Source organism: Apostichopus japonicus, chromosome 11 (assembly GCF_037975245.1).
Source record: "Apostichopus japonicus isolate 1M-3 chromosome 11, ASM3797524v1, whole genome shotgun sequence".
Lineage (NCBI taxonomy): Eukaryota > Metazoa > Echinodermata > Holothuroidea > Aspidochirotida > Stichopodidae > Apostichopus > Apostichopus japonicus.
This window is the reverse complement of record NC_092571.1, coordinates 8,292,344-8,310,074: the sequence shown is the minus strand read 5'-3', so window position 1 is coordinate 8,310,074 and position 17,731 is coordinate 8,292,344. Positions and strand designations below refer to the sequence as shown.

At 37.5% G+C, this 17,731-nt stretch overlaps 1 protein-coding gene across 1 annotated transcript in view; it reads left to right on the top strand.

The window, feature by feature from the left end:
• Positions 1–17,731, top strand: part of LOC139976025 (polyamine-transporting ATPase 13A3-like) — a 50,952-nt gene that overhangs the window by 1,379 nt on the left and 31,842 nt on the right. Inside the window, exons 2-10 of the mRNA XM_071984412.1 lie at positions 5,571–5,686; positions 8,534–8,704; positions 9,653–9,717; positions 10,352–10,483; positions 11,691–11,771; positions 12,320–12,389; positions 14,455–14,589; positions 16,000–16,066; positions 17,383–17,511. Of these exons, the coding sequence (XP_071840513.1) occupies positions 5,615–5,686; positions 8,534–8,704; positions 9,653–9,717; positions 10,352–10,483; positions 11,691–11,771; positions 12,320–12,389; positions 14,455–14,589; positions 16,000–16,066; positions 17,383–17,511 (922 nt within the window). The 5' untranslated portion in view covers positions 5,571–5,614. The remainder of the gene's footprint in view (positions 1–5,570; positions 5,687–8,533; positions 8,705–9,652; positions 9,718–10,351; positions 10,484–11,690; positions 11,772–12,319; positions 12,390–14,454; positions 14,590–15,999; positions 16,067–17,382; positions 17,512–17,731) is intronic.

Genomic DNA, 17,731 nt, shown 5'->3' with positions numbered 1-17,731 from the left:
TCAATGAATTCTCCAAGTTTTTCATAACTTGCTCTTCCCATTCAATTCTTGCACATACCTCCATGAAGGCTATTTTTAAAAAATAAAATTTGATGAAACTGATGTCTCAGTACTCTTATTGGGACTTTCAACATTTGCATATCAGGGACACAACAGAGTTTATCACCCGATCAGCCCTTAATCCCATTGTTACATCCCTCAGAGATTATATCTACAGCCCTCAATCCCATTGATACAACCCTCAGAGATGATCTCTACAGCCCTTAATCCCATTGTTACACCCTCAGAGATTATCTCTACAGCCCTTAATCCCATTGTTACACTACCTCAGAGTTTATCTCCACAAGCCCTTAATCCCATTGTTACATCCCTCAGAGGTTTATCTCCACAGCCCTTAATCCTCCCATGCCTCTTTCCTTTGATCTTACCTTTCCTTTGTTGATTTGTGAAGTTTTTACTCTATTCATTGCTCATTTGTCTAATTTAACTGTCTGTCTGTCACAAAGTTTGTAACCAGTTTGTTCTATCCTTGATAAACCACAGTATTTATAAATCAATACATCTCAATTTAATTCGACAGATACCACCTACGTAGATATATCATCCATGCATGTATATCATATCATATTTGATTAAACTTATTGTGAGTGGTTGACAATTAACTCAGCAGAACTTGATCAACATCTATTCATCCACAGTTGGGCGAACATGTAACAATCACAGAACTTTTGAAGGTCACACACGTTCTGCAGGAACTTGTAATATCCGGAATAGAGCAGAGAGTTATCAATCATTCCCCAAAATAGTTGATATCAAATAGGTTAGTTAGGTAATTAACTCGCCACGTGGGTTCCTATAGACCTTTAACTTGACAAAAATGTGACGAGGATTAACATTATGAGTTTTGTGTCCAATCCTATGATACCAACATCGCTTTCTCAATGTTAGAAAAATAGATATGGTCCCAAACTGGGTGACTGCCCAGCATCCTGAGTCCTGATACAAATAGAAAATAGCTAAATTGTCATTTAGCCTCTTGAGAAGAACCTAGCTGCTAGGATCGAAACGTCAGGCCCACTTACTTTTACACACAAATAGAACACAATACAAAGAAATGAAAGGAAAAAAAAAATAGAGGGTGCCACACATACGTATGGAAAGCCAAACAGGCATAATTCCACTTTTTCATATTTATTGCTTTTATCGCATTGCCTATATATACTATTGTATAATATTATCAATGTTGTTACAATAGGTATCAACAATGATTTTCTCACGCATCTGATAACTTTATTAAAATCTCAGATAATTATGTGGACTTTTTTTTTCATTTTTATGGTAGAAATAGAATAGTAGTTTGTGACTCATGATATGCATCAGAGGATAAACTAGTTGGATACATTGTGTATAGTAAAGCCAATGTATCTGTGACGTCTATTCATTATTCGAATTATGGCACCGTAAGTGTATTCAGTCAGTGCATTCCATTACGATTGAAAGGTATTATATACTGGTTACCCATAGCAACGCCAAAAAACTGCTAGATGTGTCAAAATGGTCACACAGTTTGACAACACACTTTTCATCTTTTGTTGTTATGTCTATAGGTAGATGATTTATTCAGCCACATGCATTACAATGGAAATTGTTCAAACACAAGAGCTCTAAAACAGACATGAAATTGAAAACACCTAACGATGAAAGACATATAAAAGTGATATTGCATGAGTAATAAATACCGGTAGGCTATCGACAATGGTATAAAAACATTGCGATAAAAGTGACGATGTAAAAAAGTACGAATGATGAGAAATATGTACGGCATGAACCATAAAATGTATACTAGTACGATAAACAGAGCGCTAATTCATATAAAACAGAATTCAGAACATATAAGACATAAGATACAGGGAGTGAAAAATAAGTTAGCGACTATGATGCACATTGAAAATCTTCACTGCAGATGGATAAAAACTGTTGGTGAAACGCTTCGAACCTCTAAAAGCTAGTACAGTAGTCTATTGCCTGAGGGAAGGAAATTGAAATGCACAAATGCTGGGTGGGAATGATCTTTCATAATACAATCTACACGCCTCAGTGCTCGCTCCTGATACAGTGAATGGAGGGATGGTAGACTAGTGCCAATTATACGCTCAGCACTCCTGATAACTGACTGTAGTTTCTCTAGATCCCTCTGACTCACACGACTAAACCAGACTAAAATGTTTGTTGTTAAATTACTCTCTATAATTGCATGATAGAAATTCACTAAAATAAGATCACTAACACCATAAGATTTAAGAGTCCGTAAAAAGAATAGTCCCTGACGTCCCTTCTTCAATATTTCATCTGAATTTTCATTCCAAGACAAATTGTCCATAATGAATGTGCCTAGTAATTTGAATGTGTGCACCTGCTCTACAGCAGAACCATTTATGATCAGAGGGTCCTTTGTGTTTTGTTCTGCCTGAAGTCCACAATCAGTTCCTTAGTTTTGTCCACATTAAGAGTTAAGTTGTTATCGTGGCACCAGTTCACCATGAGGTTTACCTCATCACGGTAGTGGCTTTCATCGTCATCTGTGATCAGGCCAGTCACTGTGGTGTCGTCTGCAAATTTGATGATCCGCGAGTTTGGGTGGACGGCTGCACAATCATGTGTGAACAGGGAGTACAGTACAGCAGTGGCGATAGTACACACCCCTGTGGGGTGCCCGTGTTGAGAACGACAGCCGCTGAATAATTGTTACCGACCCTCACAGTCTGTTTGCGTTCCAGAAGGAAATCCAGGATCCAATTACAAATTGAAGGAGGGAATTTCAAATGTTCCAATAATTTAAATTGTAACTGTCAAGGAATAATAGTGTTAAAAGCTGAGCTATAATCCATAAAAAGTACGCGGGCGTAGGAACACTTCCTCTCCAGGTGAGCCAGGGTCCCATGTAACCATATAGAAATAGCGTCTTCAACCGATCTGTTCGTGCGACAGGCGAATTGCGAGCGATCAAAACCTTCGGGTAAAAGTGATTTGATAAAAGACAGGATAAAACGTTCAAATGTTTTCATCGGTACAGATGTAAGCGCGACCGGTCGATAGTCGTTCAAGCCAGATACTTTGCCCTTCTTTGGGATGGGTACTATGATGGCATCTTTGAATGACCGGGGTACTACTGACGTGCTCAGCGACCGATTGAATATGTCAGTGTAGAGGCCAGCAAGTTGTTCGGCGCATATTTTGAGCAGTTTTGGGGTGATGCCATCGGGTCCTGGAGCTTTCCGTTCGTTGAGTCGTTTGAAATTGTTCCTCACCGAGGTCACATCTATGACAAATGGCGCGGTGACATCTGTGTTGTTGGATGGAGATGGTTGGCTGTTATTATCTTTGTCAAACCGCGTATAAAATTTGTTCAGCTTGTCTGGCAGCTCCGCGTCATCACTATCCGCTGACCTCTTCACCCCTTTGTAGTTGGTAATCTCCCGATGTTCGCCCATGTTTCTCTCGGGTTTACAGTATCAAACTTTTGCTCAATCAGTTCCTTTTTTACTCTTTTCGCGTTCCTAATGGCTCTCCTGTATGGAACGCGAAAAGGGCAACCTTATTTCGTTGTCTAAACTAAGTTTGTTGCTGTCTAAACTAAAGTTGTTGCCGCTATTTTACCATGTTGCAGTTGTTTGTTGATATCTAAACTCCCGTTGATGTCTAAACTCACGTTGATGTCTACACTTTCGTTGCTATCTAAAGTTCCGATGTTTTAACACATTGTGAACGAACATCATTCTTTCTTTTCAAAAAAATAAAACAATCAACCGCAAGTTGCTTCTGTGCAGAGCTAATGTACATATCTATTACAGAGATCTTCATGCTAAATACAGCCATTGATGTTTTCTCAAATTTCCTGCGATTTGTCTGGCTAATAGTCCCTTACCCATTGTCTGCAAACATGCTTGCATCTTCAGTGCTCAATGAACGCAAAGCATGATGGTTAAACTATGTAACACGAAAAAGGGGAAACAAATCGTTAACGTCCTGATTTGTAGTAACAGCCATGTAAATATCGTTACCAACTTGATTTGTCTAACAAAATCTCGTTGTTAACGATATTTACAAGATAGTTGATAAAACTCAGAGGACGTTGTTAACGTAATATTTGAATAACTGTTTTATCACAGAAAGTTATGAGTTGAGACAGTTCTATGAATTTTGCGGGAAGCTACCACAACATCTCTGATACTGAAAAGGACTTTTCATCTCACAATATGTTTGGTTCTCTCCGTATTGAGAATTGATAATGTAAAATGTGCATTTATACCACAGTTTAATTATTTCTTCGTTGCAAATTTACGTAAATTTTCGCGGTCCCTTTGACCAGGTGCTTCAAGTTATGATTCTGGTGCAACACTGATTCGTGTGTATAAACTACTGTATTCATACATCGTCAAAAGTAGTCATTGAAGTTTCAACATTGTGTAAAAATGTTATTTAAATACTATAATTTTCGTGGAGTGGGTTGTTTCCAAATACTGCAAAGCATCCAGGGTAAATGTTGGATCAGTTGCTCTATATGGTTGGATGTAGTCTGCACCTCGTGAGTAACAAGAAGGGCACAATATTGAAGTACGTAGGCAATACACTCACTGAACTATATAGTTTACTAAACCCGCCAATCAAGTTCATTCGTAACACCAATCCAGTTTGGAGTTTCAATTTGCGAAAGGGATTGTGTTGTAAATGGAATGTACACAAACCTCGCTCAGCATTGTTAAGAATTGTTAGACCATAAAGACCGCTAACATGTTATGCCAGAAATAAATCATCCAAGATACTCTCAAGGTTTGACTAGGGCTATATGTGTTGTAGGTACGGTGATATGATGCAGTTTGAAACTCCGAAATTTGAACAGGCCTAATACAAATTGCGTGGAATTTAGTGAGATATGCACACTACATGTGCGGGATATTTGAAGAGTTGGGGTAGCTGGTGAAATCGCTGCAGGTCAAAGCGTACTATATATACGGAGTTGGCGAGAAGGAAAGAGTGGCAAGGCAGGCGAAATAAAGTTCGGACGGCCGCCCCTGTAAAACAGCGAAGCTAGGGCACTGGATGGCATCCGCCATATATATTGTGTAGAGCATTTACAAAGTACAGGCAGTGATAATATCGCATCTTCACAACTACACTAGTTAAAGGTCATATAATAAATGCAATTGTTCGATCGGGACGAAAACTTTTGTCTCTAGTAATATTACTGTCACTCGTTTTACTTGATTGCCGACATTCACAACATATCCAGACATCATTGAACGGTCCAATAATCAATTTTAAGTACAGTATTTTATCCTGGCATTTTGTCTGGACACTCGTTTTACATGATTACCGACGTTCCCAGATTATGTCTACACATTGGTGGTTGCTGATTAATGAAATCAGTTTAAAAGTGCAGTATTTTTATGCTGGTACTTTGTCTAGACACCTGTCCAGTACTGAGTAAATTTCATCAAGTGATGTCTCTTTCGGATCATTCCATGATTTTGTAAGGTGCTATTATTTAAGTACTATTTTATTAATTTCAGAATTCCAGAGGCTGTACAGACTTATAACCGAGTATGCAGTTTAGATGACAGGCGACACTATGACGGGTGCAAAAAGTCCAAGAAGGGTGTTAAGGGATGAGAATGAATCACTGTGGGTAAGTGCAGACGACCTCTATTCTAGACTTGAATTTGATCACATGCAGTCATGAGACTAACAATGCAGAATCAGTGGAATGTTTGCACAAAGGGGGCAGGGGAGGGGTGGCCATGGCCTACACCTCCAACATCAGTAAGGGCAGGGGAAAGAAGGAGGGTGGGGATGCTCTACATTTTATAGAGAGGGAAGAATTAGAGCCACTTCTTTGTTTTGAACTGTATTATAATTTTAAATCTGCAGTAGTTGGTAGTATAAATATTCCTCACCACTTAGCGTTTTAGAGCACATTGTGGATTTTACGCTTTATAAAATAAATTATTATTATTATTATTACATGTCATACCTCATATACATGGGAGTCCTCTTCATTCATCGTAACCCCCAGGGGCCACACCAACATCTTAATCAAATTCTGGATCTGCCTCTCTCCCTTCCCTTGACCTACAGTAAATCAATCAGGGCATTAAAGAATGTGTCCCCTTTCCCCTCCTCCCCTCCCCCTCTCCCTCCCCTCTCTCTCCCCCCCCCCCTTCCCTCCCTCCAAGCACCTATGAGAGCCTCTACACATCACAGATCAGGATTATGATTTCCTAAATTACATTACTAAAGGTGTACATAATTTACTTTGTTTTCTCACTTACCTATCTCCTCACAATTAACCACCAACAGTACTTACAATGCTTGTCCAATGTTAATTTTACTCTGTAGCTGTGGCATCATATATTATAAATTTAATAGTCTAAATAAAGAAATCTCAATATCTTATATCTCATTTGAGACTGCTGGGAGTTAGATCAATTGCGCTTTCTTTTGGCGAACATTTTATCGTTAAACCCATCGTGACTGGTCGCAGCCAGTTTGTAATAAAAGAAAGTAGAAGCTAGAATATCCCTGATCATGCTGTACAGTAGTGTGTTTATTTCATTTTATTCATTTTGTCTTTCTCAATGTAATATTAATAATAAATGAAATTTATATAGCGCATATGAGGCATAAAATGTAAAGGCCCAAAGCAACAATATGAAAAAAACACCCGGACTATACGATAATAATTAAAGCCCTAAACGCATATACTGTAGTCCAAAACAAATTCAGAAATATATAAATAATAAAATAGTTTTAAACGAAGAATACACAGAAGATTAAATCATAGTCAATAATTAAATATAAATAAGCATGAGAAACTATAGTACTATAAGACAATGTACTGTACATACAATGTATGTTGAATATGTATCCTTTTTTACAATTAATATAATTTTAATGTACAAAGAGAACGGAAGTGGTCTCAAAAAAACTTAATATGCTTAACGAGTAGATCCACTCCCCCAAAAGGTAAACAAGAAAGATTTTTTTTCTCCAGTATACAAAGTTAGTTTCAAGTAATTATTCTGTTACAATAGAGATACAGTATCTCTCATTTAGTTGAGTGCATGTCAAACCCCTTAATGCATACTTTTGTATTTGAATGTACAAAGAAGTCTACCCTGCAGTTGTTATTAATGGTACTGCAGAATTTCTGAAAGCATACAGTATACATCTGTATGCCCATGATGGCAATAATTTTGTTGTTCAGTTACGTATACATAAAAGTGTGCATTTGTTAATATTCATAATAGTGTCATGTTAACTGTGTGATGTAAAGTAATATTAAAGCCCATTGACTGCCTTTATTATTATGCTAACAATAGTTAGCTTTGAGAATAACTTTTGTGTTATATATATATGATTCATGAAGACTGGATGCTCTGAACATTCTTGAAAGGTAGATCAAATAGGTTCCAATGAAAGAGGTTACTCCTAAAGGTTAGATAGATCTGTTGATTGTGATAAGGAACTTGTCAGATAAGTTTTATAAACAATTGCATTATAAGATTGTGGTTGATATTTGAGTGAACCTTAAACCCTATGAATGTTTACCCAGAGATTTCCTGGCTGAAACTGCCTGTAGAACAGTGTAAAGCTGCTGAGTTTCGATATATAGCTGAAGATCAGATTAGGTCATTGGAACTGTATGAATTCAGGTATAATGCAACTCCCCCTACCAAAGCCCACAGAGAATGAGATATATTTAAATAGATTGTTGTACAGTAGTATGATATGGTCTAAGTATGAGTTTGCATGATAAAGAAGGGCCTTACTGTATCATACTGAATGATACACCCATGTAGTAGAATAGGGGATTTTTGCATTTTTTCTGTGTTAGGAGGTCAAATGTCACTAAGGAAAACATACAGTATATAACAGAAATTAGAAGTGAAAAGTGAGACAGATCTCACACCAGGTAAAAATTAAGCAGGACTGAAATGTCATCTGTGACTGACATTACCAAAACCTTGCTTGGCTCAATGTGCACGTCGTCCGTGTGTTAAGATTCATGAGGAATCCAACTCGGCCTATGAAAGGTCATGTGAGATCAGTGTAGCTTTGGGCAATATTAAAGCACTATCAAAAAAAAAATACCAAGCAACCAACCTGCGAAATGTAGTCCCGTCCAAGTCTATTCTCTTCCACGTTTTAAATAAGTACAGTATATATATATGGACTGACAGAATAAGAAATTTATTGAAACTCTCCTAGATATTTAGGATTTTAGTTGAACATCAGTTAAAAGCATTTCTGCAGTCACAAAACAGAACTTGTAAAGACTACCAGTCTTGGCTGCTTCTGCTTTGAAGGTAAAATTGTTGTCATGGAAACACAAGTATGTTACATCACTTAAAATAAGTAGGAGTTTACATTGAAAATGACATAAAATAAGTGACTGAAACTTTCTTTCGTCTATGACTGGTATCAAACCCTGTTTTGCCTCCTATGAACGCTATCCTTCTTCATTTTTATCTAGGAGTGCTACTTTTACAGGGCAAACCTCATCAAGCAGATCTTTTGGTACACCCTCGGACTTCTCTCGGCCGGCCTTCTCTACCTAATATTTTTCTGGAGGAAGGACTGGAAGCTTCTGATGACCCATGACCTCGTCGGAGGCATCGACAAAGCCACCAGCGTTCTCGTCAAGGTAATTTTGGCAACATTGGTCTGAGCATGATCTTCTCACATTTATCAGTGTTGCCCTGGGAGTGGTTTTGACCGGTCATAATTAAGGATATGCAATAAAACCTTGTCATTTAACCCCGAGGGTTCCAAGGGACATGTCCTGTCTGCTGTTCCGGTCATTTCCTAACCAAGGGGGTTTCCCTGTTCGTAGGTCACTCGGTAGTCAAGTTGTGTGGTGTCAGGTAAGAAAGAGAATAAGAGATGATCTAAAAACTGAAACCGGGGCGTTGGTGTGGGTTTTTACAGCAAGCGCTAGTGTACCGTACTCCTAATGAAACTGTAATAACCTTGAGAACATGTATGCAGTGCTGTGGCACATCAGTTTCTCTTTTGGATCCTTGTTATGTCAAGCTAGGATTCAGAGTTCAGACTATCTACCAGATAAGCAAGGTTAATCTGTTTATCAATCTCAGCTAGTGATGATAGAAGACATAGGCGTAGGAGGCAGGGCTGGGGGGCTGCAGCCCCCGAAACCAAATTGTTTTGTGAAAATTAGGGCAATATGATGAGAATTTTTCGGGCACCTACTGAAAGAAAAATAATTTGCAATGTGTTTTTCAATGGAAAAACTGATATTATTATGATCATTATTATTGTAACGACTTCCCAAATAGTTATAACCAATATGGAAGGGTAATAACACGGCAAATGATTGTATGTTATTGGCATGCGATGTAATAACCGATGCATGCCTATATGATATGCACATTAAGATGTTGAATGTGCAAAACATTTTGGTTATATTTTTCGGCAAGTCGTTACAGCCCCCCAAATCAAATTGGGCTGCTATGCCTATGAGAGAAGATATATAGAAAAATAGATATCAATTAGGGGAGGTAGACTTTTTTTTAAATTCCTTTTCCAAGATAATTTGATTATTTAAATGTCTTATTTTTTTTTGCTTTTATAGACTGCTGATGGAATGAAGTATGTCTCACAGTTGGTGAAGGAAGTATATGGTGCAGATGAGAAGAGGTATTTACATAATTTAAAAGTCTCTCTCTTTTTTTCGTTTCTTACATTTCCGATTCACTTTTTTTAAGTTTCTAATTTCCAGGCGCGTAGCCAAGGGGGGGGCAAAGGGGGCAGCCGCCCCCCCCCTTGAGCATATTTTTTTTGTACGTTTTTATGATATTGCTATTAATTTCAGATAGAAAATGCTTAGATGCAACTTGCAAGGCCTGGGAAGTGCCATTTCCAGCGATCTGGGAGGCATTTTCGGCCAAAATTTTCTTGTACGCTTCGCGCCAACCATGGTGGCGCTATGCTTAGATAGTTTCCAATGCCAAAGCTATGGCTCTAATAATTTGCCTACAGGTTCGCCCCTCCCTTGGCAAATTCCTCGCTACGCGCCTGGTCCAAACTTTGTATATGTAATGTATTTCATTGGTCGATCAACGTATGTGGTTTGGGATTCAGTCAGGTTCTTTGCTTCAGCTTTCAAAAAAAGAAAGAGAAATTAGACAACAAAATGAAAAATTACTTCTCCACTACAAAGAATGGGAAAATTAAAGCTTATAAAATAAAATATATATGAAAACATGACTTGCACAAAACAAAATATGGTTTCTGATTAGTAGAAGTGTTATTTCCCTTATTCCTACCATAGCCTGTTAACCAGCTCTCTGTCAGTCGTTGCGGGGTCAGAGGTCGTTACCGTGGACGGTATGCTCGTGTACTTTCACCTTCAGAAGATCAAGTACATTTGGAACAATACCAAACAGGAGTTTTTCTTGCTCAGGTAAGTTTTGTAACTGAAATAATTCATGCGATCAAAATGGATCAACAGAAAACAAAGAGACTCACTTGTCAAAAATGATAATCGAATCTTGAAAGAGTTACATGAAATAAAGAGAGGAAGAAGAAGAAAGTGGGATTTGAAGCATTGCTAGATCACTGCCTCTGTATTTCTAAGGTCAATAATTTCTTGTTGCCAAGCCAACAATTGTAATGAGAAAACAACCAATGGGGTGGTACATGAAGTAATTAATTCAAGAATACATGTAACGTCACAATACACAAGTACATAAGTAACAGGAGCTGGGCGGAAATTAGTGGCAACAGCTTGCGCAATCATATGCTTCACAAACCCCTGCTAAATTTTGTATCGGTGCTGTGGCCGAGTTGATAAAGGCCGTGGGCATTTGAAGCAATGAGGCTTGGCAATCGGAAGGGTTCTGTGTTCGTTACCCGGCCGTGTCATAGTAAGTTGGGTTTTTCATCCAAAAGCAATGTATGGTTGTCTCATGTTAAGTGACTTTCTAATTGACAAGATTCCAAATTTGAGTTAAGATGTTGAATTGGAAGCCATCCGACGCGTAAGTTGTAATCCATAAGCCCTTGCGGGTTTCTCCCACATCTGTGGCCGCTTAAGCGTCGTAGAAATAACTGCTGATTATTATTAAATAATGGGACACCGGGGAGTAAGAATCTGCCTGTAAAACCCTGGTAGTTATTGGGTCATCGTGAAACAGTTGAAAAAGTAATGGAACAATGTGAGTAAGGAGCAAGGTCCAGATTGTTAAAGTTTCTGGAGGTTGTGGGGAGATTGCTAAGCTGGTGGTAGGTTGTAAATGTACCCAAACCTGGGATTCCTTGGGGATTCCTATAGTAACAGGACAAAAGAGTTCTGGGCAAACAAGCAAAGGAGAACAAGCCACTCTAGGGAGACTAATCCTATTTAAGTTGATTGGAAGAAAGTAAAAAGTGAATAATATCTGTACTGGTAGCAATTGCTCAATCCAGATTGAGTCACCCAAAGAAGTTTATTGATGAGATATAAACAACCTCTCTCCCACCCCCACTCCACCCTCCTGTTACCCACCCTTTGCTTCCTTTTAGTTCATCTTATGGAATTCTTTGACTTGCATGTATAGTATGTAAGTATGTATTCAAAAAAACAAGATATATTGTAGCTATAAAAGTCCTTTTTTTTCCCTTTTATGAAGGGGAATGAGTAAAGACATTGAATGTTCGGAGTTTCACGAGGAATACAAACGAGGTCTGGAGGAGAAAGATGTCAGAGAGAGGTTGGTTTTTATTGATATATTGTTTGTATATGGTACATTTTAATATGTTTAAGAACTGACTGTGCAAGCAAACACACGTAGAAGCTATTGTTTTAAGTAAAGTGCTGTTCTGTCGGTCTGCAATCTGGTGGCTTTTCCATGACCGAGGTCAAAATAGCAGCAAAGCTTGTGAAAACATGTAGTACTTGTACACATTGATTTATCGTCAAACGAAGTAATTTCGCCTAAATATTACGTACCGGTGAGATATTTTTTAACCGATAACCTTACGCTTTTGGAACGAATAAAGAAATGACCAATGCTCTAAGGTAATGCTTACAAAGACAGCAAAAATGTAATAACTGCATTTTGCCATTTAGTGCTGTCCTATGTTTCATCTTAAATCGCTTCTCTTTTCATTTTTTAGTAATAATATCAAAGATTTTTACTTCACTGTTGGTGAGGTTTCAATTCACATTTTGAAGGATGTCTGAAAGTATCAGCCTACAATTTGTATAATCTTTGTACTATGTTGTATGACAACATTTGGTTTTATTCTCTCCAAACAGGCTCAAGTTTTTTGGCAAAAACAACATCGTTGTTAAAGTGAAGCCGATTTTAGTGATGCTCTTTCAAGAGGTTTGTACTCGGAGAAAGTTACTTGAAGTAGATTAATTGGATCATATGTAAATTTGCTGCCATCAGGGATAGTGGTGCCAAAGTTAAATTCCAAATTACAAGTAGTATTCTTAAAAAAGGAACATTTTTGAATTTGAACGATATGATAATGAACAAAAGGCAAAAATCAAACCCAAACCAATTTGAGCAACCAGAATTTGAACAACCAGAACTGAGCAAATCACATTTTTGAAACAACCAAATTTTCAAAAGCAATCAAAACCAAATAGAATCTCTTTTTCACACAGAAACTTGTTAAGCATGATGATTCTACTATTAATGGGTAGTAGTTGCATTTTAGGACATTTATAGAAAAATTTTAGGGGGGATTTTGTCATTCTAAATAAAACTGATATCATAATGCAGATCTGTAATCAAAATGTATCGTAAATAAACAGCACATTATATGCAAATGTTGTGAGATTTTGTCAAAAGGCAACCCTTTTTTATCTCATGCCCTGCAGTCCACCCAGGATCCCTGGTAAGTATACCTTCATCCACATGTATGCTGTTATCTGCACTGGCCCTGCCTGATTTCTTTCTTTTTTCCTTTTTTTTATTTTTATTGTTAGGCGAGGAAGTAGGTTCAGTGGAGAGATTAAAAAATTAGACACTCCCTTTTCCAACCTCACACAAAAAAGACCCAAGAGAAGCCTATATATTATCACAAGAGCTACTTATAGGCCAACTGATGGTGTAAATATACCTCAGAATTCAATGTTTGAAATTTTAATTTTTTGGGGGGATATCTCCCAGACCCCCCCCCCTTCTGGGGAGTTAGCTTCAACAACCCCACTCTCTCTTTCATAAATCCTTTGATTTTCCTCTGGCCCTTCCATAAAGGTTTGTGTCACCACCAAAATCAGTCTGGGGGAAATTGACATTTTGAACTCCCTACCATTGAAATACTGTCCAGGTCACTGGCTTTCTTTGTAGACTTTTTGTAATAATTTACACTTCTTTAACATCAGACACATCTCATCATTTTATTAATGCATGTCACTGTTTTGTCATATCACCTGTTAATCCTTTAGAAGTAATAAGTAGCTATAAACTATCAATGTTATCATAATAACTTACCTTCTGTTATCCCTGGGTTTCATTCTTTGAGACTACTATGCACCTTCAACTGTTTGTACTGACTGTACACTAATGTCTAATTACTGACGGTAGCAAGCTGTGTGCGTATTTTCTGGGATTGATGGTGGTGTTTAATCCTTCTGTTACACCTCATTCTAAGCTAGGTCAAATTACCGGCATTAGACGTTCTTTTTGCGCGAGTCTTCACACCCTTTAAAGTACTTTCAGTAACTTAGCATCTTTAGTAGACAACCAGACCTTTCCTTTAAAATTTCATCATAGTTTACCTAATTGTATGTCGATGAACAAATTCATGGAAAATTGGGAAATTATGAATAAATTTGAAAAGAGCACTAGAAATATTTTCTAGAATTGGATTGCTACCAGTTATTTCATGAAATTGGTGTGTGAATGCTTGTCATATGGTATGCAAGGTACTATGGCATTTTGAGTGGCACAACCCCACCCCCTCCTCTATCCCCTAACCAAGAAATGGGCTTATTTTGCTGTTGGGGAAATTGCCATCAACTAAGGACTAAATAGCTGATTTGATAAAAGCACAGGACTTGTACTTCCAGAGGTTACTGGTTCAAATCCAATTGTCACCAAAATTTCTCATTGCTTTTTTGTTTTATTTTTTGTTTGCCTAATTGTCAGAAATAAATGGTTGTTACTATTTAACTTTTTGTGATTATTCCTATAAACGGCAGTGGAAATGTTTTCAAAATATCGTCAGAAGAACACGTTTGTGAGACATTCGTTATGCTACTCTGAAATAGTAACAGCATGAGTATGCATTTAAGAAGCTCTCAATACCCCCGTTTTTTTTTGTTGCGATCGGATTTAATGGTAGATGGTTTTAATGGAAGTGTCACGGCATGTTGAGGGCAGCAACACTGGCGACAGACGACAAACTGAAGATTACGTCTGTTTATCTTCTTTTCAGGCTCTTCATCCGTTCTATGTGTTCCAAGCTTTCTCGGTGACAGTGTGGTGTCTCAACGAATACGTTATCTACTCCGTTGTTATAGTGGTCATCTCAGTTCTCTCCATCTCAATATCTCTCTATACAACCAGAACGGTGAGTGTCTTAAAAAAACTCAAAGAGTAGGTGTTTTACTCGATCAAATTAAACTTCAGGACAGTAAGTGTAGTTATATTAAAAGAGAAGTTAATCTCTTTCCTGAGATTAAAGTAGTCTTAAAAAATGTGGATCAAATGAAAATTCAGGACAGTAAGTGTAGTTATATTAGAATAGAAGTAATCTCTTTCCTGCACTTAAAGTAGTCTAATGTGAAAAAATTACACTTCCAACCAAGAAATGCACTGTATTTTCAACTCTTGTGATGGCATTTGGATTTTGAGCTGGTTGTTAAGGAGTACAGCAGGGTGGTTTAGTTTTAAGGATAATAATGTAACTTCATTGTTATGCACTGTCAAAGTACAGTAAGGCAAAAGACAACACATGCACCTCTTAAAATGGTTCCCATAGACTTGTTTAATTCTTTGTTGACTCAGACACAGTATATAACGTGAGAAGCAAACTGCAAGGTCCGACCATAAAAGTATAGAAACAGAGATGCGTATTAGGTGTTCATATATACAAGACCCATAAAGGGAAAGAACTGAAGTACCTTAGCTTTAAATAGAATAGCTCCTTGCTTTCATACTGAGCAAAATAGACTATTTATAGCATTGTAAAGGAAGGCATGGTTTTTTATTAATGCATAATAAGTTAACCGGCCACTTCATGCCACCGAATCGCTTTTATATATTGTTTGGATCATATTATTACTGTCAACAGTCATGAAAGGATCTAAGTCAACTTTTGTGACCTAACAAAACTTTGGAATGTTAGGAAATCAAAGATGTTACAATCAGTGTAAACAGTGGGGAAGGGGCATGGTGGAATTGTGTTGGAGCTGTGCAAGGCATAGTTCCTTCATGTGGAAATATGAAATTAAATATAAATGAAAGAACTGTCAAAAATGCTTTGAATAAACAGTTGAAGGCAGTGAAGACAAGTTTCACATACTAGAAGATTAGGGAGCAGAACATTGCTCAACATTGCAAATCGGATCGCTGCCGACCTTAGTGAAAACCTTAGTTCTCTGTTTACCTGGCTGCATAGCAACATAAACTAACCCCATAGCAAGTAATGATCATAGCTATAAATGTAAAACCTGTAGAAACATAGAACGTGTTTACTTTATTTGTATGGAAATCTTATGGAAATATAGTTCTATTGTTTTCAGAACATGTAAAAATGTGCAATACTGTGAACGGTTTCAAATCAGCTCTCAAAACCTATCTTTTCACCAAAGCATATATGTTATAATTGTTATTATTATGTTAAGCGCTACGAGAATTATTTCATAGTTTGTTTGGCGCTATATAAAAATTATGTATTATTATTATTATTGTTTCCTTACTCCGAGAGCGAAATGCCATCCATTTATTCAGAAGGTCAATTTCATTTTCTCTTTTCTAGCAACTGACAACACTGAAAAAGATGGTAGCATCTCACATGTCGGTCACGGTACTTCGTGGAGGGAAACGTGAGTGATAAAAAGAAATCCTCATGTGGTCTGTTTTTCTGTGTAATTAGTTTTTCTTTAAACCCACTCCCAAATGCTTCAGCCCTTCTTGTAAGTACAAATTTTTTTAGGATCTTGTTATCATATTTACATACATGTGTTAACTTTTGGTACAAAGAAAACCTGACTTGGAAATTATTAACCAATATCTTGATGGAGCAGACATATTATATAGTCAGGGGGTGGGGTAGGGGTGGGACTTCAGTGCTCTACTCCTACACTGAGGTGAAATTATAGTGTGGAACCCCTTCTATGAAAAAAAAGAAAATATTCTGTAGTTAGCTGCACTCATTTGGCTACTGTTAAACTGCCTGGAATGTATGGCAGTTTAATATTCTCATTGATAAACAAAATAGTGTTAACCGAATAGATCAGTCGTTTTACTTGTTACACTTGTTTCATTCGTGTATGAATTAATATGGGAGACCATTCGCCAATTGAAATTGTGTTACAACCTACCCTAAGTGTCAAAGTTCAGTTTGTGATGGGGGCTGGGGGGGTATGTGGGCTTTGGTTCTTTGGGAGGGAAAATTCTCATCCAAAGTTCTCCAACCTTGAATTTTGAAACAAATTGCCACTTCCACCTACCCACCTTTTATTGTGTAATGTCTATTCTGTGAAACTGCATAGCACAATAAATATTTCATCTTGTTTGTCTTTGGGGGTTGGGAGCTAAAATGTTATATCATATAGGGGAGGGCGCTTAGATGCTTTATGCTAAGCCCCCCTCCCTCCCAAGCACTATAGGTGGTTGCACCCCTGCCCATACAATGCTACCAAAGTCTTACATAACACAATGATACAAGACAATATTAACGAGAACATACCCCCCAAGAATGTCCCTTGTAAATTAACATTAGGTGTATACATTAACACTATAAGCCACATACAAAAGTCAAATCAGAAATTTCAAAAGTTGTGATATTTTCCTTCATTATTTGAAAAGGAAAGTATGATTAGTCGAGCCAATGAAATTATTTGTAACATAATTTTTAGTATTGATATTATTACCACAGATTTCATTAAAATTAACACAAAATGCAAACAGCTACTGTTTGTAATGCTGGCATTAACCATTATTCTGCTGGTGGGAAGTTCTCTATGAATTCAGTTTTTTATGCTATTTAAGCAAATCATTAACAGAGACTAACCAGAACAGAGAATTTTCTGATTGCTAGAAATTGCTAGCAGAGTTGGTGTGCAGGCAGGGTTGGGTTGGCAAACCATTACTTAAAGTTTTCATTGTATTTTCATAATTCTATTTTTGTCACTTTCAGAGATTGATATACCAGAAAGTGAGATTGTCCCTGGTGATGTTATGGTGATTCCGTGGGGTGGGTGCACCCTCACCTGTGACGCAGTGCTACTAACAGGCAACTGTGTAGTCAATGAGAGCATGCTTACTGGTAAGAGCTCGGACTGACTTCCACTGCAAGAGATACTTCCCCCTAACGTACCTCTAATAACTGACATATCATTCCAGTAGCGCAAGGTCCAATTTGTGATTTTCCAATTCAACCTTAGTAGATGTTTGGGTGACAAAGCGTGGAGCATAAAATTAATGTCAACAGCAATGAAAGCTACCTTTGAATTTAAGTGCCCTCTAAAGTTGTCAAAATGTCAACT